We start from the raw sequence: 23,647 nt of genomic DNA, 5'->3' as shown, positions 1-23,647 counted from the left end.
GTTGAATGTCAGGTTAGGAGTTTGCGTTCTTATCAACTCATCACATTGGACGAGTGGCAGCTGGTAACGAGATGGGAGAAGCCCGCTGTCCCTTGGACACGACAGGCTTTTGACAAGGCACATAAAATATAATAAAAGCACAAAGTCACGTGGACTCTGTCAGCTTGTGCCTCAAAACTTTATTGACTGTAGTGACATTTGTACACAGTTAAGCCAAAAAAGACAATCCCTGTCTTGGTTATGGCTTTTGATTGGCAGCTGTGGGGCGGGTCTTGAGTCGCAGGAGCTCAGGCAGTGGTCTGTTACTCTCCTGGTAGAAATCCAGTCCTGTGATCCACTCCACGTCTCGCACGCGAGCTTGGTGGAACCAAATGTGATCTTCCACCCAGGAAGCTTCGTCTTTGTCGCTCTGTTGAAGGCCAATCAGTTATAATGGCGCCGTCACGGCAGCCCGATGGCACGGCAAGTTAAAGGCGTCTGCCGGCAACCGGACAACAAGGCGCTTGGCCCTACCTGGCAGTTCTCGGAGTTGTCGGCTCTGTGAGGCAGCAGGAAGGCGACGGCACGCAGCGCTCCCTCACATTCTGGCAGCGGGCGGCTGGCGTTGCGACAGCTGCTCAGCACGGCAAAGTAATGCGTGGGCACAGACGCGTTGCCCGGGGTTGCCCACCTGGGTGACACGGCCGCGTGGTTAAAGCGCGTGCCAACAGGCCGCCCACCATGGACCTGGTCTCAATACCGGCCATTCAATGGCAGCTCCTTTTATTTTCTCAACCTCACTCATTCAAGTTTTGATTGACAATCAAAAACGTGTCAGCTAACTGAACTTAATTGAATAAAAAGAGCTAACAGTCTCGAGCCTTGTCTGTGTGCATTTTTCTTTTTTTTGTACCGCTCGATGAGCTCGGGTCGGTCGCGGCGTCCGTCATGGTTGTAGTCGAAGACGGGGCCAGTTAGCACGTTGATGCCATTGTAGACGCCGGCGTACTTCTTGAGCAGCACGCCCTGGAAATACGTCCAGATCCCTAAAGTGGAAAGGATGGGACACAAGTATGAAATACATTCTTTGCATCATCAACTTCCTCAAACAAAACACGAAAACTGTTGCTTTTCAGAACTGAACTGGAGGGTTCCTATTGAAGTAGGGACGTCGCCAATTTTAGCAGCAGCGTCAGGCATCATGTGCAAATGTTTGAGGAGGGGGGGGGTAAGAAAAAAAAAGCAATGAGCATTGTGAAAACATCATGACGACAGTTTATCTCGAGCAATAGACGACTAGCTCGAGAGTGATTCGAAAAGGTCTCGTATGCGTGCGTGTGCCAGTATGACACTGCCTCTTGGTGGCCAGGGAATGCACAGCAAAACGCTTCAAAACAGCTTCATGCAAGCTGCAGGGACTCTTTTCCTCCTCTGGGTGGCCAGCCACTGCTTCCACAGCACACAAACTGTCTGCCAAATTTAATTCATGTCGAGTCTTGCTGTTAGTATTAGCCACTGGCATGCTGAGAATGCTTTGGATTGCTGGACTAAGTAACGGCGTGTTCAGCAAAGCGGCGGAAAGAGTATTGGCGGCAGTCACGGACAGCGACTACTCCACGTCTCTTGACTCCACGCGACAACGTACTGTGAAACTGCGGGTACATGGGCACCATGTGGCTGCTCAGCAGGGCGTCATAGCGCTCCGCCTCCTTCAGGGTCAGACCTGCAACACGACAGAAAGGTCATTTGAGCTTATTGTGGCTCAGGGCGCAGACTCTGGCCCAGGCGTACCAGGCGGGTAGAGGAAGGCACGGGTGAAGTGGCCATAGTCCTCACAACCACGACTGTCAGATGGGGGGATCCGGACGTCGGCCCGCAGGCAGTCCGCCCCGATGGGTGGCAGCGGCTCAGAGTTGCTCTGCCAAAAGGGGAATATCAAAAGGCAGCCATCGACACGCAGCGCAAGTACTGCCGCCACACTTGGGGCTTTCAACCGTCTCCTCCTTGCTTTGTCATTGTGAAGTCAGGACATTTTGCTGAACACCCAGAAGGGGGAGAGGAGAAAAGAAAAAAAAAAAATAATAATCCAGAGAGCTGCAGCTACGGCAGGCGTACCGGCGCGTCCATGTTGAAAGAACTCCACAATGGCATCTTCAGGTCACGGCTGTAGGCGCTGACAAACGCCTCCTGGTGGAGGATGCAGTAGCGTTCCCCGGGCCTCAGCAGGCGTGGCCGGCCAAACATCAGGTGTTTGCGCCGCGCCGCCGCTTCTGCAGGAATGGGAAGGGGTGCAAAGATAATTTGGACAAAGGTAGCAACCAGACGCCGCAGTAGTGATGGGCTCACCTTGAGCGGATGTCATGTTGAGGCGACGGTTAGCGGTCTCGACGGCGTCCACGCTCTGAGGAGCCCGCCCGGCAGGAAGCACAAAAACACAACGATAACAGTTCCATGAATGCTAAAGCTAACAGCTAGAGGAGCACCAGCAGTAACCTAAGTCTAACAGCACCAGCAACTCAAAACGAAAGACGCAGTAACAACAACTAGTCCTAGTGCCACTAAGTGTTCCAGCAGAGCAGGACTGAAAACAGTGCCACCAACAGTAACAAGCCTGGTAACAGTTAGAGGACCGGAATCTGACGCAAGAGGAGGCGCGCCGCCGCCGCCGGACGCACCATGCTGGGGCAGGAGCAGCCCAGCGGGTCTTGCGGCTGCAGACTGCTAAGGCGGCACTCAGTGGGTGCGCTGCGCTCCGGCAGGGGCGTGGGCGAATAGAAGGGCTGTCGCAACATGTGGTTCAGGCTGCCGTGCGTGCCGTTGTTGGCGGCTGGTGAGATCTGCAGCACGTCTGCACTCACATGGGTTGCAAAGGTCATAGGAGTCACAAGAGCCAGTGTGCCGGCGGCAGCGCAGACTGACCGCACATGAGGTTGTACAGCTCGATGTTGGCGAAGGGTTCCACTTCCGTGCGAGAGACAAACTTTGGCCCGTAAGCAACGAACATGGCCTGGCGGAGGGATCAGAGCAGAGCCGCGTTAGCATGCTGCCTCGTTAGCATGCTAGCACGTGAACTCACGTGCATGCTGGCCACATCGTTGTCGTAGCCGTGCTGGCCGCCGTCGCAGAAGCGCAGCGAGCCCGGAAGCCTGAGACCAGAGCGGTGCCGTGACTCGGGAACAGGTGTGGGCGGGGCAGAGCGGGGCGCGCCTGCCTACCTTTCCAGCAGCCATTTTGGCTCCACCAGCACATTGACATCTTCAATACGACGGCTGTTGGCGAAGTGAAGCCGTTTGGGCAGGTGCCACTTCAGGTACGGCCACAGCTTCTGCGTCGCGCGCTTGCACTAAAAGGTCAACAAGCACAACGTCGCTCCCACCCGTGCACACGGCATCTTCGACGTGGTATTTGTGCTCACCGTCAAGTTGGCAACAATGCCAGCTGCATCCACTGAAACACAAACAGACGTTACCGAGCTTGCTACGAGTCATTCACGCTCATGTTAGTGTGCGGTCTTCATTTAGAGCAGGGGTGTCAAACTCCTTTTTTTCGTGGGCCACATTGTAGTCATAGCTTCTATCAGAGGGCCATTATGACTGTCAACCCAAATAAATGTATGAGCACCTCATATTATATACAGTAAAAGCTACAAAACAAACTGACAAATAACTCGTTTTCCAATCAGATGAGTAAAAACTGGTCAAATATTTACAAAAAAAGAGATTATTAAAAGTGAAGACAATTTGCAATTCTAGTAACGCACGAATTTGATGCACAATGTCTTCGGGGGCTACATAAAATGATGTGGCGGTCCATATCTGGCCCCCGGGCCTTGAGTTTGACATTTGTGATTTAGAGGGAGGGTTACTCGTTCTTACTCGCTCAGAACACGGACTACTTTTAAAAACCTGTGCCAAAGAGAATCTCACTTTTCAGCAGAGTTCAAATGGCGCTCGGGCTTGGCTTTTAAAAGACCTTTTTAAAGACCCTCCACTCACAGTCAGCGTCGGCGTTCTTGGCCCGGATGCGTCCAAAGGGGCCCTCGGTAGCAATGTAGTCATCCACATGGCCCAGAAACTCCTGCAGGTTTTCCTTCCTGTCGCAGCTGGTCTCCTCCATGCCTGTCAGCACACACGGCAAAGTTATTCTCTGCCTTGCCCGACAAGAGCCTCAGTGCACATACCGTGATCAGCCACCACTATGACGTTGACGCAGCGGTGAAGTCCCATTTGCTTGAGTCCGTTCATCAGCTGACCGATCATTTTGTCCACACCTTTAATGGCCTGCACTACCTGTGGCCAAGTCACATGATTCATTCACATCATTGGAGCTCAGTGCCGATCACGGTTTGGACATACCCCCCCGCTGACAGGACCGAAGCTGTGTCCTGATTTGTCTGGCTCCTCCAGGTAGAGGGTGTAGAAGTCCGGTCTGGAGGAGACCGGACGGCACATGACAACGCGGCTCACGGGTTGCAGGCGGGGACCGAAAGTCGAGTCACCTTTGAGTGGCCGGCAGCTGGAGCCACTTCAACACTGTCAGGACTCGCTCCTCGAATGGGATTTTCCTGCAAGTCAAACGCAGGCCATGAGCTCGCCGTTCCGTTGGCAGTGGCTCAGGAAGAGTCTCGCCGCGTACCCGTCGTATGGCCGGTAGATGTCTGGGAAGCTTCCGTTTATTTTCACATCCGATCCGGGCCAGAAGAAGGTTCCAGACTTCAGGCCCTGATACTTTGCCGTGTGCCAAACCTGGAGAGGAAATCCCGCTCAGCCATAAGTGACGCACACACACACACCCGTCCGAATTAGTCCACTCACCGGTTGTCCTAGATACCATGCAGGGTTCTCCTTCTCCGGACTCGACAAGGTGAAAATGGCATCCATCACAGGATCGTACATCACGTTGTCAATCAAACCGTTGGATTCAGGATACAGACCCTGGTGTGCGTGTGCGTGCGTGTGTGTATGCGCGGGCATGTCCGTGTGTTGTCAATGGGGATGATGTCAATGCAACCTTGACTGTGTGCCCTTGTCTGTGTGTGTTTGTTACCGTGACAATGCTGTAGTGGTTGGGGAAAGTCTTGCTGGGAAAGGCTGACTGCATATAAGGTGTCGACGTTCCACATCTTTCTGGAGGGAGTAGAGGGAAAAATATTACCCTAACAATATCACCATCACACCCCAACAAAGATGAGGTGTTTTTTCTGCACTATGTGAGGAGCAAAGTCACAGCATGGCCTCAAGAGTTGACTCGCTGTGAGACATTGTTCTGTAGACAATAATCACAGTGGTCAAAGCCTAAGGCAGCGGCGGCGGCGGAAAGCGGTTGATGACTCACTGAGTTTGCTGAGAACCGGGATGAGCGGGCTCCAAAGGCGCAGGTAGTCTGCTCGCAGGCCGTCCAGAGACACGAGAAGCAGAGGCTGGCGCTGGAAGCTAGCGAAGACAGACACCGCCCGTCATGCCACGTCGCGTCTGCGGAGGCGCTACCGATTGCATATGACTGCATGTGCGCATGCGTGGTACCCTGGCGGACAGGAGGGGCGTGACAGGTCGTCGCATTCGTCTTCCACCCATTCGGGCTCGCCTGCCAACACGGTCAAGTCACATGATAATGCGCCCCAACGCGTGGCTGGCGCGCACCTTACCCTGGCAGATGTGTCGGTAGTTGCTGCAGCAGTCCGAATTTGCGGCGCAGTCGTCCGAACAGTGACACCTGCTGGTGGACAGCCTTGTCTCGCCGCAGCGCAGACGCGTGCACTCCCAAAGTTCACCTGCACGCAAGCGCGTCAGCCAGACGGACTGTTCGCGCAGGTTGGCGACCTCTCACCAGGGGCTTTGCAGAGGTCGTGGTAGTCATGGCAACAGGTCCCACTCCCCTGGCAGGCGTCGTCACATCTGCAGCCAGGGGTGGCGCCGTCATACGGCTGGTAGCAGCGGTTCCTGCACGTCTGCAGCGGTGCCACTGGGGTATGGACGACACCAAATGACTCACACATGGGGTCCTTCCCTTTGCGGTCATTGGTCGCCAAGAAGTTGCTGCTCAATCGACGCTTTGGAAACCGCTGACGAGACACAATCGCGTGCCTTTCCGCGGTAACTCCATTAATGTTCAACGCTTGATGGAGCGTGCCGTGCGACACGCACACAGTGGCTAACACTAACTAACATTGGCCGCCTTCTACGTCTCTCAAAAGACTAGCATACAGGTGACCCCAAAAGCCATCCCTGCACCTCGCGCGCAAAATTTATGCCGTGCTTTCTGCACAAAGCATCAAAAGATATAACTGATTAGTCATTGCTGGCTGTTGATGGGCCACGTGGCAATGAGGTCATTAAGTGCTCCAAGCCTCAGTTTTATTGGAGGACTCAACTTTACAGCGACTCTGCAAAGATCTTTATCTACAAACGCCTGTCCAGCCATCCGCTCTGTCCCGACGACGCGCTGTGGAGCCAGTGGAATGTTCGAGGAGCTCATGAGCAAGGCACGAGTGAATGATTGCCGCCAAGGCGGCCTGGAATTTGATGAATTGGAATTTCTTCAAACACTCGAAGGACCTTCTGCTCGCGTACATTTAGCGTCACTTTGACGGCACGGAAGCCGCTCTGAATGTGTGCGAGGCGCCCGCACGGGAGGTCACCTTGGTCTTGACAGTCCTGCAGTTTCAGACCCAGTCCCAGTCCGAGGCCCAGGATCAGCGTCACCAGCGACACGGACAGGACGCCCACCTGGCAAAGACAACAAACGTCACAGCAGGAACCAAGTTCTACATGCAACACAACATGAACGCAAGACAATGAAATTATATGAAGTGAAGACATTTGGCAACAAGACGTGGGGGCCAGGACAAGCGCCACCCGGTGGCAGCAAAGCTCATTTTCAGGTCGGGTCTTCAGGACAAACTCAACTTACTGTCAGCCAACTCAAGGGGCCTTTCCAACACTAATTAACCTGCTCCAAAATGAAAAACTACAAAGACAAGGGAAAAAAAACATTCTGCCGTGGGAGCTTGAATGAATGACTTGTGAGGGGTACCAACATTTTGATTTGTTTTTTTGGGCTGAAAGTTTGATGGAGGTTATTAGCAAGTTTGTCTCAATATTGCGTCGATATTGACCAGGCGGAAAGCTGAGCTCGTTGTCTTCTTTTTCCGGCGCGTGACTCGGCCAATGATCCGCGACACGAACGTTGCCTTCACTTAGCTTCCAAAACGAAAAAGCGGAACGAATAGAGGAAACACTTACGGGTGAGCAGGGCGCCATCGGGAGCGAGAGTAACAGCAGGTGCTCTAACAAGTGGAGAGCTTCGGCGGTGACAAATGGCAACGCTCCCCCACCCGAGAACAGCTGAAGCCTATTTGTTAACGAGCAGTGCGTTAAATGGGGACGATTCACGGTGAACACCAGCTCCATTGTGATTGGTCTGTGATGAACGCAGACACGCCCCCTCAGGTAGGAGAGGGTCTGCACACTCAGGCCCGGTTTGGAGGTCAATGTGAGTTTGCTAGTGCCTGAGACTTGTCAAAGCGGTTTACATGCGACAGATGAGTATTTGGCTCAGGGGGAAGGTGACGGCGCGTGGTGTCACTCTTTCTAAGTTCAGTTGTTGTAGCTTTGCGTTGTGTCACGTGGCCATGTTGGACCAAGCCAAGCAGCCACTACACTCAATTTGATATCTTGAGTTTAATTGAGCCGTACGGATCAAAGGTCAATGTATTTTGAAACAAACGCCTCGTTTTCATCCATCGGCAAAAGCTGGCGTTTTGCCACGGGTGTGTAGACTTTTTCCAGCCACAGTAGCTTTTTTTGGCTGATCTCTTTGTGGCCATCATCATGATGTCATCAATGACCTTCCGCTGAGAAGCACAAATGCCCGATTGGAAATGAGCACCTTGGTCTGTTTCTCGAGTTTCCCGTCGCAGATTTGCCGTGACGTGGGATGCCTTGGATCGTTTTGTTCGTTCACTCCGTAGGGGGAAAAAGCAACGTGAGCTTTCTTCCAAGTTGGCTTCATCATCTTTACCAACACTGCAGTTGCCCAGCGAAGCGAAGGCGAGGTACTCACGAGGACGAGCTGCTGCTTCTTCTTCAGCGATGCCTTCATGGAGCGCGGCAACCAGGAAAATGATGTGGAGGATGACGGCAGGCGATCTCTGGACCGCGCAGGCGTGACCTTAGTCACTGATTAGCAGAAGGCCCAGATAAGCCGGGGCTTGCTAACTCAGCCGTGACGTCACCTTACAACTTGCTCGCCGTCCTCCTGCATGTATACTTAATCAAGTGGCCTACCTAACAACCATCATTCAGTTCTTCACCATCGAGCCCCTAACAGCAAACACGCCTCGTCCTGGCCTCCGAGTCGGCCACCACTGATCTGAACCTCCACCACTCTGAAGCCTCGTCGTGGTCTTGTTGCTTGTGTCGCAGTAGCAAGTGTTAGAGATTTGCTCACTCCAACTTATTTTGCAAGAACCACACGGGAGACAAGTAAGTCCTTTTAGAAACCTGCAGGTGGAGAGTTCACTCGCTCAAGGAATGAAAATCTGAAAGTCTCCTTCCTGCAAGGGCATATTTATTAGGAGGAACAGAGTGCGGGTGAGAGTGGACAGGTTTGGTCAACCCCTGGCCTCTGGTAAGATCAGAGCAGGGGGTGTTTTACGATGTTGTGGGAAACAGAACAACTTTGATTGCTTCCTCTGCAGCTGGTCACTCAGGCAGAGGAAGCAACCACTTTATTTTACTGCGTTGTGAGAGCAAGACAAGATTGGTTAATCATTATAGTCTACATTCCAACATAATCCTATGATAAAGATAACCTGGAAAACCCTAACAGCAAGTCTTCCAAGTCTTGGACATGCAATGTGGCAACAAGGAATTTCTTTCACCAGGAGGAATAGTTTTGTTGGTGTGTGTAGTTTTTCCAAGGTTAGACTACTGCTCAGCTTTCTGCTTCATCTGAAGAGGCTCAACAGAATGCTGCTTTGTCCATTTTTTCTCTGGGCCACCATTCTAGGCTGTCAAACAACATACTAGCGCAGGGCAAATGTCCATTTTAATACTTACAAGTTTCTTTCACTTTGATGCGGAAATGAAAAGACCAATACCCAATGCCGTCAAGTCATCTTGGTTTCCAAATTTCACATTCATACCATTTGCAGCAAGCTCAGAATGAAGAAAATGGCAATATTTTAAAAAAGTGCTTGTAATGCTTTGCACTACAACATAGAAAAGCACAGGTTACTTGTAGCGAAGCGGCTCACCTGAGCTCAAATTGGGGGGAAATTAGTTAGCCGAGCTCACCAAAATGGGGGGGCGCGCCATCCGCCACCAAAATGACTTGGAAGCATAAAGACACGGGCACCCGTTGGACTTCTGCGAGGACCGAGGCGTTGGGAGCCCTGAGGTCAGTATTCTTGTTGGCGTTAGCGCTATTAGCACATTCAGCGGGACGTGCTAACGGCGTTACGGTGTCGGAGAGTAGGTGGGCAGGGACTTGGCTCGCTGACGCACATCAGGACAACGGCGTGGTGACGTCTTGAGGGACGACCAACGCTGCTGTCGCGGTGAGGCGGCGGCAACGCCCCATGCTGACGGGAAACCGCAACACATTTTGTCACAAGAGTCGCACAAACAAGTACAACGATTGTAATATAGTGCTCATCGTGCCACCGTTGGAGAGTAGGGTCCAGAGTATTACTGTGGAACTAGTAGCAGTAGAACCATCACTGCGGTAGGAGTCGAAATAGTCATGGCCTATCTCCAGTCGTTGCAGATGAGTAATGTCACTGTATTACTGTTGTAGTCGTACAAGTTGTCATAGTAGTAGTACGTTTCCTATTATTCATCTGGTTGTAGCAGTAGTAATAGATTAGTAGTGTCAAAGTATTACTGTCGTAAGGTAGTGCATTGCATTCGTGGGACTGACCAGTCAAGTTGCTATCTTGGTGTCCATCATTTTGTGATGGCTCCCTCTTCAGGCGAGGAGCAGGAAGAGGAACTTGAAATCCCTCTGCCACGGAATCGTCTGGAAGGAACGGGGGATATTAGCTTTGCATTGTTACTTGGTGACATTCGTGTGACTGACCAGTCAAGTTGCTATCTTGGTGTTCATCATTTTGTGATGGCTCCCTCTTTAGGCGAGGAGCAGGAAGAGGAACTTGAACACCCTCTGCCACGGAATCGTCTGGCAGGAAAGGGGGGATGTTAGCTTTGCATTGTCACTTGGTAGCTTGTAATCATTACATGCTAGTGAAACACTTTCACCTATTAGCTGAGCATTGTAAGCTGTGATTAGCATTGAGGTGTCATCTTAACATCATTGCATATTAACTCACTATTGTCAAGTGTTAGCATACCATCATCACACATCAGCATTGGCACACAATAGCTTAGCTTTAGCTGAGCATCATCACGTTAGTTTAGCATTGTCACCAATTAGCTTAGCATAATCAGGTTTGATTAGCATCATCAAGTTTGATTAGCATTGTCACATGTTAGCTGAGCATGTTATCTTAGTATTATATGTGCTATCTTAGCATCATCAGATATCAGATTAGCATTGTCTCGCATTAGCTTAGCTTGGTCACCTTGGCATCAATGCACACTAGCTTAGCATTATCACATGGTAACATAGCATCATAACGTGTGATCATAGCATTATATGTGTTAGTTTAGAATAATAACCAATCAGTATTGTTTGCCATTATCTAAGCATCATCACTTATAAGCTTAGCATCGTCCAGCATTAGTCTAGCATGGTGATGTGCCATAATGACATTGTTCCATCATCATCATTTTTTTTTCTTCCACTTACTCGGCACAAAGGTGCTGCCGGAACCCAGTGTACTGGGCAGACTGGGGAAATTGGAGGGACTGGGCAGACTGGGGACACTGGAGGGACTGAGAGGACTGGGCAGACTGGGGACACTGGAGGGACTGGGCAGACTGAGGGATTCCGTGACCGGCGGACAGAGCGGCGACTTGGTGCTGACGATGGGGTCTTTGGACCTTGGGGAGGTCTCTGGTCGAGACTGCTCTGCATCTGCGCCCATGTTAGGACAAACCATGTGATTAGCTGCAAGCGCATCACATGTAATGTATAAACATACACACACACACGCACGCGCACACACACACTATATTGTACGCTATACATAGATATGGCTAAATAGTGTTTCGGGAGTCAAAATGAGTGCTTCCAATTCCATCGCAGTGACTGCGTTTGGAATAACACTCAAATTGCTAGGATGAACATTTTTATCAGAGTCGTGATTATACAGGGTAAAAAATTAGTGGATAATTCCACAGTCGACAGTGTTACCATCAGCATTTTCCCTAGCGTGGACTTACCCATGTGGCCTTCTTTCGACGACTCCAACTAAACAACCACAGGGGGAAAAAAAAACACCTTGATGTCATTTCATGGTCAGAGAATTCCATCATGTCATCTGTGCTTGTTTTCTACATTTTCCACAGCATACTGACCAAGTATTGATTTTACTACTTAGAATACAGTAGTTAGGGTTACTTAGCTACTTACAGTGCTTATTACATAGCTACAGTGGTTAGCTACGTACAAAACGTATGTACTTGCAGCAGTACTGAGCAAGATACTTAGGTCCCCTCCCCTATTGTACACTACCGTTCAAAAGTTTGGGGTCACCCAAACAATTTTGTGTTTTCCATGAAAAGTCACACTTATTCACCACCAAACGTTGTGGAAATGAATAGAAAATAGAGTCAAGACATTGACAAGGTTAGAAATAATGATTTGTATTTGAAATAAGATTTTTTTTACATCAAATTTTGCTTTCGTCAAAGAATCCTCCATTTGCAGCAATTACGGCATTGCAGACCTTTGGCATTCTAGCTGTTAATTTGTTGAGGTAATCTGGAGAAATTGCATCCCACGCTTCCAGAAGCAGCTCCCACAAGTTGGATTGGTTGGATGGGCACTTCTTGCGTACCATACGGTCAAGCTGCTCCCACAACAGCTCAATGGGGTTCACATCTGGTGACTGCGCTGGCCACTCCATTACCGATAGAATACCAGCTGCCTGCTTCTGCTCTAAATAGTTCTCGCACAATTTGGAGGTGTGTTTGGGGTCATTGTGCTGTTGTAGGATGAAATTGGCTCCAATCAAATGCTGTCCACTGGCTATGGCATGGCGTTGCAAAATGGAGTGATAGCCTTCCTGATTCAGAATCCCTTTTACCCTGTACAAATCTCCCACCTTACCAGCACCAAAGCAACCCCAGACCATCACATTACCTCCTCCATGCTTAACAGATGGCGTCAGGCATTTTTCCAGCATCTTTTCATTTGTTCTGCGTTTCACAAACGTTCTTCTTTGTGATCCAAACACCTCAAACTTGGATTCATCCGTCCACAACACTTTTTTCCAGTCTTCCTTTGTCCAATGTCTGTGTTCTTTTGCCCATCTTAATCTTTTTCTTTTGTTGGCCAGTCTCAGATATGGCTTTTTCTTTGCCACTCTGCCCTGAAGCCCAGAATCCCGCAGCCGCCTCTTCACTGTAGATGTTGACACTGGTGTTTTGCGGGTACTAGTTAATGAAGATGCCAGTTGGGGACCTATGAGGCGTCTGTTTCTCAAACTAGAGACTCTAATGTACTTATCTTCTTGCTCAGTTGTGCAACGCGGCCTCCCACTTCTTTTTCGACTTTGGTTAGAGCCTGTTTGTGCTGTCCTCTGAAGGGAGTAGTACACACCGTTGTAGGAAATCTTCAATTTCTTAGCAATTTCTCGCATGGAATGGCCTTCATTTCTAAGAACAAGAATAGACTGTCGAGTTTCAGATGAAAGTTCTCTTTTTCTGGCCATTTTGAGCGTTTAATTGACCCCACAAATATGACGCTCCAGATCTGAACCCCATTGAGCTGTTGTGGGAGCAGCTTGACCGTATGGTACGCAAGAAGTGCCCATCCAACCAATCCAACTTGTGGGAGCTGCTTCTGGAAGCGTGGGGTGCAATTTCTCCAGATTACCTCAACAAATTAACAGCTAGAATGCCAAAGGTCTGCAATGCCGTAATTGCTGCAAATGGAGGATTCTTTGACGAAAGCAAAGTTTGATGTAAAAAAAAATCTTATTTCAAATACAAATCATTATTTCTAACCTTGTCAATGTCTTGACTCTATTTTCTATTCATTTCACAACGTTTGGTGGTGAATAAGTGTGACTTTTCATGGAAAACACAAAATTGTTTGGGTGACCCCAAACTTTTGAACGGTAGTGTATATACCGTAATTTTCGGACTATAAGTCGCGGGGTTTTTTCATAGTTTCGGTGGGGGGGGCGACTTATAATGAGGAGCGACTTATATGTGAATTTTTTTCAAAAATTTTCCCCCAAAAGAGTGAAACCGCGATGAACGAACCACGATGTAGCAAGGGATTACTGTAATTTGAATTTCAACTGACGTCAGCAGCGCGGCGCAGCGGGGCGCAGCGCGGCGGTTGTTTACAAAAAGGACAAAGATTGATCACGGGATGACGAAGATGACGAAGGGCCCCACGTACTACTGGCATCATTAGTGGCTTTGTTTCTAAGTGACACGGAGGACGAAGAGTTTGAAGGATTTAAGGATTTGGAGTGACACAGAAGGTTTGAAAAACTATTATGGCTTTTACGCACGCCCGGTCCTACTCTACGGAGCTCTCTTGCACCTCCGTGGATAGAAGTCGGGGGCCGGCGCTCGGCCGGGTGGCTGTCCGGGGACGGTGGATGGGGCTCGGTCATGGCTTTTACGCACGCCCGGTCCTATTCTATGGATCTCTCTTCCACCTCCGTGGCTGGAAGTCCACGCCGCCACACGCCTGGAAGTTTGTTTTGTTAAATAAAGAGCCGTTTACCACGTCTTTCCTTGTACTTTGTTAACGCTACAATGTAGTTATATACTAGATCTGTGGAATAACGACGAGGCTGACGTCAGGGCGCACGCGCTGCGTTGTTAACAAAGGACGAGGAAATTGATTGATGGATTTAATGATCTAGAGTGCACAGATGGTTTGATAATATTATTGCTTATATAATAGTTATTTGATATCTAATTTATATATCGTTAGATGGGCCTGTGGAATATTTTGAAGTGCAAGCGCCGTCAGCGGCGCGCACCTATTGTTGACAAAGGACGATCGATGGATTTAATGAATTGGAGTGATACAGATGGTTTTATAAACGTGTTATTTATGTAATAGTTTTTTTTAATAACTCTGAATGTTACGTCAGGCCCGTTCTCAGCTCTTCGTTTGTGTTTAGGTCACGTTAGCATACCTATCGTTTAGCCTGTTGTTGCTCGTTCATGTCTGTTCTTGGTGTTGGATTTTGTCGAATACATTTCCCCCCAAAATGCGACTTATACTCCGGAGCGACTTATATATGTTGTTTTTCACGTTATTGTGCTTTTTATGGCTAATGCGACCTACATTTCGGAGCGACTTTTAGTCCGAAAATTACGGTATTTACTCCGCGGCCATGGAAGCAAATTGTTGCTTTCCTCACCTTGTGGGAGGCCATTTTCTTCTGCCGTGCTTTGATCTCTGCCAGAAGGTCGGCACCCATGACGGGAACGCCCACGCGCCGCGGGAGCAGAGCGACGTCCTTTTCCTCGGCCTCTCCAGAGGAAGGTGCCGAGGCGGTTGTTTCAGAATGCTCCATGGAGGGCGACGTGGGAAGGGACTCATCCGTGAGCACATTGACGGGAGTCATGGGGGCCGACAGCACCGGGGAGGGTGACGTGGTCCAGGGCGACATGACAGATGCGGCGGCCCCCTGGCTTTTTTCCGAACGGGACGTCTGACCTTTGATGAGGTTGAAAAAGCCGCTCTTCCTGGATTCTCGCTTTTTGTCTACCAACTCGTGCGTGTTTAACGGCATAGCTTGTGCGGCAAGGCGTCTGCGTGGACAAGGAGGTGCAGTGATTGCTTCAAGTGGCTTTCACTCAAAGAAGTAGGCCTCGTCGGGTTCTCACTTCAAGCTGACTTTTAGAACTTTCTTGGTGAAGAACTCGTCCACACCCTCATCCAGCCTTCCCATCATGCCCTCATGCTCGACCACTGGCGCTGTCTCCCGCTGCAAACAAATAGTCATGGTCACACAAGGTATACTGTGTGCTGCCTGACTGGGTTCCTGCCAACTCACGCCGACTCTGCTAGCTTTGGTTCGCCTCCTGGTTTTGGGCCGCAATTTGGTGTGATGCTGCAGGGGGGGCGGCGATCCCAGAGGTGGGAACGCTGGCGCAAGGTCTGGCACGGGCAAAGGCGGCGGCGGCTCCACCACGTGGATGGGAACCTCCTGCAGGGCCTTGTCCAGGTCAAACTCCATCTCTGAAATAAACATCACAAGTTTCCTTTTGATAGTAACAAAAACAAAAAAAAAAAGCCCCAGATGCTGCACCTGCCATTACATACCAAAGGCAACCGAGACCGGTCGCAGCATTCGGACGAGAATACTCTTCCTTTTGGATTTGGCTGTCGTCTGGAGGCAAAGGTGCTCTATCAAAGACATTGACAACCAAATAGCCTTAACATGGGGGAGGAAAGTAGCAATTCTTACAACGCAAGCGTCTGCTTGGCCGCCCTCCTCGCGAAACTCCGGATATAGGATCGTCTCGTCGAGAATCTGCCTTTCCTCCTGAGACTCGGGCTGGAGCTGCCTGCTCACGTGATTGGCCTACAGCGAGGAAGGACGAAATGGACGGTGGCCAGACAGGTCCCATGAAGAGCGGGAGCGAGGACAAAAATAGCAACTGACCAGCGTGTGGCGCCACGTGGACAAAGAGTCCAGGATTCCATCGACCACGCAGTCGGAGATCAAGGATGCCGCGCCGAGTTTCAGCTCACTAGGGACAAAGGCAAAAGTGGAGAACCTCATAAGGAGGAGCGGACGCACGTGGCTGGGGGAGACAGGCGCCAAAGAGCGGTGGGTATGTCCACTGTGACCTGATCTTGTTGAGGATGTCAACGCCCGTCTGTTCCAGCAGCGTCTGGCTGAAAAATGTGCGAGGGACGCTCATCTTCTCCGCGCCTGCCTTCATTAGATGTACACTGAGACGGTTCATCTTCATCACGTGTGGACACAAACCGGAGGCCGCTTCCAACATGGACGCCAGCATCGTCTGCAGAGAGCAGAGTAGCTGACGAACGCTGGCTGGACTAAAATTTTGCCACTGCAACTTGGCTTAAACGTGCACGTGGAGGCCAGTTGTCAGCGTGTGACTACCCGCAGCTGCTCCTCCATCACGGCCGCCACTTCCACTGCCACTGACTCCAACTTGTCTTGAATTGCACCGCGGAAAGCATCGCCACCCAGGTGGTAGAGGCAAGGGAGCAGCTGGAGGGTCCAGAGAGGGAAGGGGCACACTTCAAAGTTCTACTCAGAACCAGCTAGCGTGAGCTCAAGTTCACCCACCGTTTTGGAGTTTCTTGCATCATTCATCAGGTTTTCCGCAATCTTCATGTCCTCCCGGACCAAACGGTCCTGGGAGAACATGAGTGAGTTTAGGTGGTCCTGAACCTTCACACACATGGTGTCCATCATCTGCACGAAGGAGCAGAGGGTCAGCTAGAACTCGGTCCAAGGAGGGGCTATTGCTGAGGCGCCCGCCTGCTGCGTGGTGCTGGTGACGATGCCCTGCTGCAGCCGGTACGCCTGCTCCTGGAGGTACTTCCGGGTTTCGTGATTCCTCAGCAGGAAGTGCTCCATCTGCAGACAAAGACACCACGCCAATGGTCACGCTAGTTTCAAAGTAGGGTCCCGGGAACCTCGCTGCTTCACCCGTGCAATTTGGGGAGTTAGCTAAACCACGAGTATGAAATGATGTCCCAAATCCCGAAAGAAACTAGGAAGTCACCTTCAGCAGAGCGTCTTCTGTCTTTTCTGGGTGTGTCTTAAGCGCCTGGGCGGCATCCACAATGGGAACCGGCATAAACCGGATGGTGAAGTTCCTTTCAAAAAAGAAAAAAACGGGTCAGAAATGCATTTTAACCAGCAAAAAGTTCAGAGATTGGAGCACACCACACCCGGTATGAGCAAAACTGGGTTTTGTTTTGGTTTTGCACGTGGGCTTTTTCTGACGCAAAAAAACTCAAAGCCTTTTATGGCGCTTCAATAGCCCCATCTGTCATCCCGACTGAGGAAGTGCAAACTCACTTCTCCAAAGCGGACGCCACTTCCTGCAGGCCCTGAGGGCTGACGTTGTTCCTGTCCCAGACGAGCGTCCTGTAGAAGGCGACAATAAGCCAGCAAAGAGCGGCGGGTGCCAGACTGGCACCAGATTGGAGCACCGCCCCCCCACCTGAGCTTGGTGTTGATCTGCAGGGCCTTGGCCAACATTTTGGCACCCATGTCTCCCATGGCGTTGCCGCTGATGTCCAGCTGCGTGAGGGAGGTGTTGCTTCCCAGGGCGTTGAGGACCATGACCAGGTCGCCCTTCAGCTTGGAGTCAGCCAGCGACAGCGAGCTCAGCGGCTAGGCAGCGTCAAACCATGTCAGCGGCGGCTGCAGTTGGAACGCACGCGCCAGTCACTCACCGACTCCTCCTCCTGGATCAAACGGACCAGTTTGTCTAGGACTGGCGCCACATTCCTAACGGAAACGAGGGGGCGGCAGTGAAAAGTGTCATGCCCACATGCTGCTCGCCAACTCACTTGGACTTCATGTTCTGGAAGTTCCTGCCCAATGAAAGGTGGCGCACCGAGCGGTTTTTGGCCAGCCAGACTAGCAGGGTGCTCAGGTCCCCATCCAGGCCTGACACGAGAAAAGAAGACTTGTTGAATTTGCCAACGGCCACAAGACTTCAATCAATTCATCCGTTGATTGAGGCTAGCATGCTAACACAGGAGGGAGCTGGGGTAGCTCGAGAAAGAAAACACCTAGCGCCATGTGGGGGCGGGCAACAAATCGGTCCGCACCGTTATCGGAGATGTCCAGACTGGAGATGTTGGGGATCTCTGCCACGCAGCCCTCCAGGATCTGAGCGCCAGCCGAGCGCAGCTGGAAGCCAAAACAGAGTGGGTCACGTGACTTGCCAGGCGCCCTCCTTTGGGTCACGTCACGACACTCAGTGGTACGCTACCAAGCGCATTACCTCACAGCCGCTCAGGTCCAGAGACACGTCGCCCAGGTTTGGGTTGCACCCCAGGCCTAGCAGCAGCGCCCTGAGGAGACAACGGTAAAGGGCTGACAAGCGTTGGCGGCCATACGTCATCCATGCAGCGGCGCGCTTGCGCACTTCAGAGCCTCAGCGGGAAGTCTGCATCCGGACACGTTGACGGAGACCAGAGCCTGGCTCAGGCTGAAGAACTGCTTGAAGGATGCGGGAACCTCCCTGCACTTCCTGACCATGATGCAAGAACAAGGCAGGCGCCACACACACGTATGTTGACAGTACTGACATGTGACCTGTCAATCCTGTCAACATACGTGTGTGTTTCACCTGTGAGAGTAGATTGTCTTTGACATGTTGAGGACACGCAGATGCTTCAAACATCCTTTGAGAAGAGATGATGATGTCTGACACAAACACATATGCACAATCATTTGATGTGATTTTGGAAGATCGCCGTGCGTGTGTGCATGCGCACGTGTACGTGCGCACGTGTACGTGCGTTCACCTGCTCCAATGAGCAGTCAGTGGAGGACAAATCCAAAACTTGTAAGCGGTTGTCATGACTCAGGAAGTTGTGGAGGTGCTGTCAAAAGCAAGACAACGTGATTGTTAGCGTGTGGCCGACGTGTTGTGAAAGCGCTCCGTGCCACCTGCAGGTCGTCCCCTCTGAGTGAGTTTCCTGTCAGCTGGAGATGTGTGAGACTGGCGGCCACACTGGGGTTGCGGCAGAGCGCCTGACACAGCAAGTTCACGCCTGACACACACACACACATATGCACACACACGCACACACACACACACACACACGCACACGCACACACACACACACATGCGTGAGCGGGGCCCGCCCTCGGAGAAGGCGTCTGGACAGACAAGTCACCTTTGGGGGACAGCGAGGTCTTGCTGAGGTTCACTCTCTTCAGGCCCATTGCCAGTTTGCCCAGCTGAGCGCCCAGAGCACACATACCTCAAACACACACACAGCCAGTCATCTCCTAATGGACATACCAGTGTGTGTGCATGTTGCAGTATAAAGCGGCGCATGCGTGTGTTAAACCTTTGTCGTCCAAAGAGTTGTTGCTGAGGTTGAGGGTGTGCAGCGTGGAGGCGGGGTTGTGCGCCAGAGCCAAGGACAGCTTGTGAGCAAAGTCACTGAGGGAGAGAAACCAGAAGACAAGTTGAAGAAGAAGAAGCATGTGCGCGCCGGCGGTCACACCCACTCGGACCTTCTGAGGCCGACGTTGTCCAGGACCAGCTCCTCCAGGCAACTAGATTGGGAGATGACGTGCAGGATCTGCTCGCAAACGTCTGCCGACTACCCGCCCGCGTCAACATTAAGTGGGCCCCACTCTCTAGCACACGCCAACCTTACCAGTTTGAAGTCCTTCGCCACCAGCTTGGTGAACCACTTGTTGTACTCCAGTGTGCCAACGATGGCCACGAGATCCCTGAAGAAAAAGAAAGAGGGTACGTCGCAAGCCGTGAACGCAGCTCAGAGCTCAAGACCAGACGCACACACCTGCCGTCCAGGTGACTGAAGTCGTGCAGGTTGAGCTCTGTGGTGTCCTGGCTCAGGTAGATGGTGTCCACATCCTGATGGGGGAAAACCAACAATTTTGAAAACTCACCTGCTACAAGACCGTGTTTTGCATAGGTGTGCAACGTGTTGCCGTCCGCCCGCCTATCAAATTCGAAAAGTGCAGCGCAACTATCGTGCTCGGCTACGTGTGATGGCGTTAGCACAGGTATGGGCAAACTACGGCCCGCGGGCCACATCCGGCCCACGGGACCGTTTAATCCGGCCCGCCAACCCTAAATAAATTGTATTATTAAACTTTTTTTTTTTTTTTTCGGTCATTTTGCCTGCAATGACTGCGTTTCCCCCACTCGCCTGCGCATTTACTACCGGAAGCCGTGTCAGAAAGCTCGGTGCACACTCACAAGTGCGTGTACGTACTCAGTAGTACGGAAATGGCGCACTCGCGCTCTATTTGTCTCAGGGCCGAATTTAGAGCGTGGGCTGTGACGACAGCATTCTTGTAATTTGCGCGCCGAGCTTTCGGATACAGTTTTACGCTAAAGCCACGCACGCACAAACCTTCCCCTGCCCTGGAATCCTTCCATTAAAATTAGTCGCCCAAGGAAAAGCAAGGTGGACACTGAGTGCCGAGTGTTTAAAAAGAGTGGCCAATTTGGCTCGACGTACGCGACGTGACGTTCAGCCACATGAACATCAACATCAACCCGTCACAGATCTAGGTAAACGGACCAACACCTCGGATCTCTCCTAAGAATTGCCACAACAAATTTTACTCCAGACTATGACACACTAGCAAAAAAAGGGAGACAAACAACACTGTTCCCACTGAAAATGAAGGGGAGGCTTTCAAGTTTGTTGTAAAAAAATGCATTTTGAATATGAGCTGTACAAATACCAGGGATTGAAACTAGCGACCATTCTCATTTTCAAACAATGCAGGCTGCTCAAGGACATTGATGCACCACCTGTTTGTGACTAATCTTAACCTGTAAAGTTCTTAAGGCTTACTTTAAGGAAGTGTTTCCCGTTTCCTCACCTCTGTTACCAGGTGTTTGTGAGTTAAAACTCTGCTCTGATTTTGAGATACCCCTCACCGTGTTGCCGTTTTGATTACTTTATTTGGATGTATGCTTTCACCGATTCTTCAAGATTATATATTTGGTCAGAATGTTTGCCGTTTGATGTGATCTCATAAGATAAACATACATCTTTCATTAATCTGACCTGCAGGCACTGAAGTGATGGAGACTGTTATTCATAATAACAGTGTCATATTTTATGAGAATCACTGATAGCAGTTTTTTAGGGATTTTTTTTTTTTTTTAATGTTGTTAATAAATGCATTTGTTTTCAAAAAACTTTTTTGGAATATCCATGCGTTACTACCTACTAAAGGCCCAAATCTTTTATGCAAAGACCTTTACAGGTCGTTTATATTACTTCACACAAACACTACATCCAACTGCTCCTGGTTCGGCCCCCCCGGTCAAAATTTAGAACCCAATTCGGCCCGCAAGTCAAAAAGTTTGCCCACCCCTGCGTTAGCATCACCTTCATTGGCTTCGGCAACAAGAATCAAGTGCCACTCACCCACTGGACCTCCTCTCTGTAGGCCAGGTTGAGGTTGTCGCAGACGGCCCGGTACTGAACCGAGAAGCCTCCTGGAACGGGATTTAGGAATGGGGATAACTCTTAAAGCGCTAACCCCCCCCCCCCCACACACACACACACACACACTCACACACACAACGCCCCTCCCCCCCATCCCAACTCTACCGCAAGGCCCCAAGCCCGCAGGGTCCAGCTGCTCCCAGACGGCCATGAGAGCAGCCCAACGCTCAGAAGGCGTCACATGAAACTTCTTCAGCAGATTCCTGGTGGGAAGACAGAAAGCCAGAACCTGAGCAAGTCCAACATCTCACACCTAAAACTTGCTCCTTGCTACTAACATGTCTGGGCAGATCCTTGTGAGACAGGCACCGACGTGGGCGATGACCCGGTCACTGTCCTTCTGGGAACTAAACCACAGCGTGCATGGGCCGCGCTGGCACTCCACTAGCACCTACATGCGCGCACACACACAACACACACACAGCACCAGATATGTAAGCGAGGTAGCAGCGACGGGTCAGTCCAAATCAAGAGTTAGCATGTTACAGAGAGCCACCTCTTGTAATATCTCACCTGAGTGGGCTTGTTGCTACAGAGACCATGGATGTCCAAGTAGCTGAAGGAGTGCTCCACCTGCACACACGCAATCAAGCTGACTTTCGGAGAGCAAGCTCGCGATAGATGAGAGACACTGAACACCAACCTTGGAGGGAAAGCGTGCCGACAGCTGGTAGGCTCGATGCGACGACAAGGCCTGCACACAATTGGCAAAGAGCACTTGTGTTTCCACGGTCTTTGTCCGATTTGCTTGATGAGTACAAGCCCACTTTGTCACAAGTTCAGGAGACCACGTCGGCGGATGCGTCGGGACAGGCCCAGGCGCATGTAGGCATGTGCGGACTTCGCTGTGGTGTGTGCGTGTGTCCGCCCTCAGGTATGCATGTACATGATTGTGCACAAAAGGCAACAGCGAGCTCGCATCCTTGCTGCCATGCACTGCTTACACTCACCTCACAGCGGAGTTACGAGGAGACTGGTTCTTGCTTCCCTGTTTTCCAGACTAATTTGCATTTCTTTTATGCTTGAAAAAAAATTGTCGGATGCTGTACACACGAAATGAGGTAAATTTATCAGTGTACAAACATCGAGCGGTTGTGACAAAATATCACATCATAGCCAATACGATATGTAATGATGCAAATTTGTCCCGAAGCAGCTTACTTTTGTTGCTGAGCAAGAGCCATGACGGCCCAGCAAATGGATTTGTAGGAAGTATGGGACCCCAACTGATTGAAACCGGACTGAGGCCAACCCCGCCCAGCAGCCCGACTCCATCAAAACAAACGCACCTTATTTCACGATGCCCGAGGTCACTAAGGTCACTCACCAGCACTTTGTCCACCTTTTCACCTTTGACCTCTGGCTGGAGCTGGCAACTAAGGGTCAACTCGAGGCCCCGCCCAACCGCCTCCTGCACACTCTCTGTCCGCCCGCAACGACACACAAAGCAAGGAAGAGGAATTAGAGGAGATGGCCTTTCAGGGCATAGGCTTGAGATGGACCGTTTCTAGACAGCCAGGAGAGAAGACAGATCATGGCAGATGCTGGCCCTCTTTTGTCACTTTATCAAAGCTCCATCGCACATTCCAACTGGCTTCACTTGCACAAGTGCGCGTCCACAGTAGCCTGTGTGAACAACGTTGGAATTCAAGAAAATTACGTCCGCACTTTGCGCAACTTTGACAAAGCCAAGTCGCGCAAGGTCTATGCTTGCTGTAGGCTATCATGCCGCTGGCTGACTTGGGTGAGTTGAAACTTTCACAATGCGAACTAAGGATATGTGAAGATTCCGTCCAACGGGATGGAAAGGGACGTTTGGACTTGGTTTGATATAACGGCGATTTGTTTTTATGCATAAGAATGTGTCAGGACACGCCTACTTATCCCCCGCATAGGAGCAGGTAACCCGCCCGCCCCCGAGTACATGGGAAAAAAAAATCACCTTTTCCCGTGTCACAGTAATTTATGTGACACAAGTCAAGTTTAGAAAAAGTGCCCCCTCAGAATGCAGCTGTTCTCACCGAGTAAATCCTTTGGCAATTCTGACGGCTCCATTTCTTGCTTCTCGTCCGGCAGATCACGTTCTTCCACTTGTCTTCTTCTTTTTCCCACCAGAACATGGAAACACCCAACCACAAGTACCAGCAAGTCCAAAACGCACGCGTACATAGTGCCACCCCGAGCTTGTGCGTCTAGTCGAGACGCGGCCATAGTGACACCTGGCGTTCATGTAGGATCATTACATCAACATTACTGCTGAAACGCAAACAAACGAACTCGCACGAATGACTCGTTTTATTTTGTGAAAGCGTCGCCACGCCAATAAACTGGA

The 23,647-nt window shown here is 50.8% G+C and overlaps 2 protein-coding genes across 5 annotated transcripts; both read right to left on the bottom strand.

The window, feature by feature from the left end:
- Positions 1-164: 164 nt before the first annotated feature.
- Positions 165-8,105, bottom strand: LOC125987394 (venom phosphodiesterase 1). 3 transcript variants are annotated; one of them, XM_049751753.2, is made up of 25 exons: positions 8,041-8,105; positions 6,617-6,704; positions 5,806-5,940; positions 5,624-5,749; positions 5,502-5,562; positions 5,314-5,411; positions 5,026-5,105; positions 4,794-4,913; positions 4,615-4,724; positions 4,478-4,543; positions 4,335-4,407; positions 4,160-4,268; positions 3,975-4,097; positions 3,395-3,426; positions 3,195-3,322; positions 3,056-3,125; positions 2,899-2,986; positions 2,655-2,827; positions 2,326-2,380; positions 2,095-2,249; positions 1,771-1,897; positions 1,625-1,702; positions 893-1,025; positions 514-670; positions 165-427 (listed from the first exon to the last, which is right to left on the bottom strand). In XM_049751753.2, exons 1-25 carry the CDS (start codon positions 8,077-8,079, stop codon positions 239-241), a joined length of 2,613 nt encoding a protein of 870 aa, XP_049607710.1. In that variant the 5' UTR covers positions 8,080-8,105; the 3' UTR covers positions 165-238. The 3 variants fall into 3 exon arrangements, with proteins under 3 accessions (XP_049607710.1, XP_049607712.1, XP_068505114.1); XM_049751755.2 differs by lacking the exon at positions 8,041-8,105 and adding an exon at positions 7,221-7,371; XM_068649013.1 differs by lacking the exon at positions 8,041-8,105 and adding an exon at positions 7,221-7,370 and having other exon boundaries at positions 165-409.
- A 362-nt stretch (positions 8,106-8,467) lies between these two features.
- Positions 8,468-23,505, bottom strand: LOC125987383 (F-actin-uncapping protein LRRC16A). Of its 2 annotated transcripts, XM_049751718.1 has the most exons (38): positions 23,337-23,505; positions 22,643-22,737; positions 21,959-22,009; positions 21,829-21,888; positions 21,594-21,706; positions 21,421-21,518; positions 21,235-21,305; positions 19,624-19,697; positions 19,477-19,552; positions 19,331-19,419; positions 19,162-19,256; positions 18,985-19,071; positions 18,755-18,858; positions 18,610-18,687; positions 18,432-18,508; positions 18,228-18,332; positions 18,084-18,153; positions 17,908-17,989; positions 17,644-17,743; positions 17,527-17,581; positions 17,292-17,464; positions 17,147-17,215; positions 16,848-16,941; positions 16,601-16,699; positions 16,406-16,534; positions 16,217-16,327; positions 15,937-16,112; positions 15,749-15,836; positions 15,551-15,667; positions 15,406-15,472; positions 15,137-15,321; positions 14,967-15,067; positions 14,498-14,891; positions 11,325-11,352; positions 10,789-11,016; positions 10,060-10,158; positions 9,901-9,999; positions 8,468-9,562 (listed from the first exon to the last, which is right to left on the bottom strand). In XM_049751718.1, exons 1-38 carry the CDS (start codon positions 23,482-23,484, stop codon positions 9,438-9,440), a joined length of 4,110 nt encoding a protein of 1,369 aa, XP_049607675.1. In that variant the 5' UTR covers positions 23,485-23,505; the 3' UTR covers positions 8,468-9,437. The 2 variants fall into 2 exon arrangements, with proteins under 2 accessions (XP_049607675.1, XP_049607674.1); XM_049751717.1 differs by having other exon boundaries at positions 15,406-15,667.
- Between the last annotated feature and the right edge of the window lie 142 nt (positions 23,506-23,647).

Source organism: Syngnathus scovelli, chromosome 19 (genome assembly GCF_024217435.2).
Source record: "Syngnathus scovelli strain Florida chromosome 19, RoL_Ssco_1.2, whole genome shotgun sequence".
Classification (NCBI taxonomy): Eukaryota; Metazoa; Chordata; class Actinopteri; order Syngnathiformes; family Syngnathidae; genus Syngnathus; species Syngnathus scovelli.
Note: the sequence above shows the minus strand (reverse complement) of the source record. Positions and strands in the feature narration are given on the sequence as shown.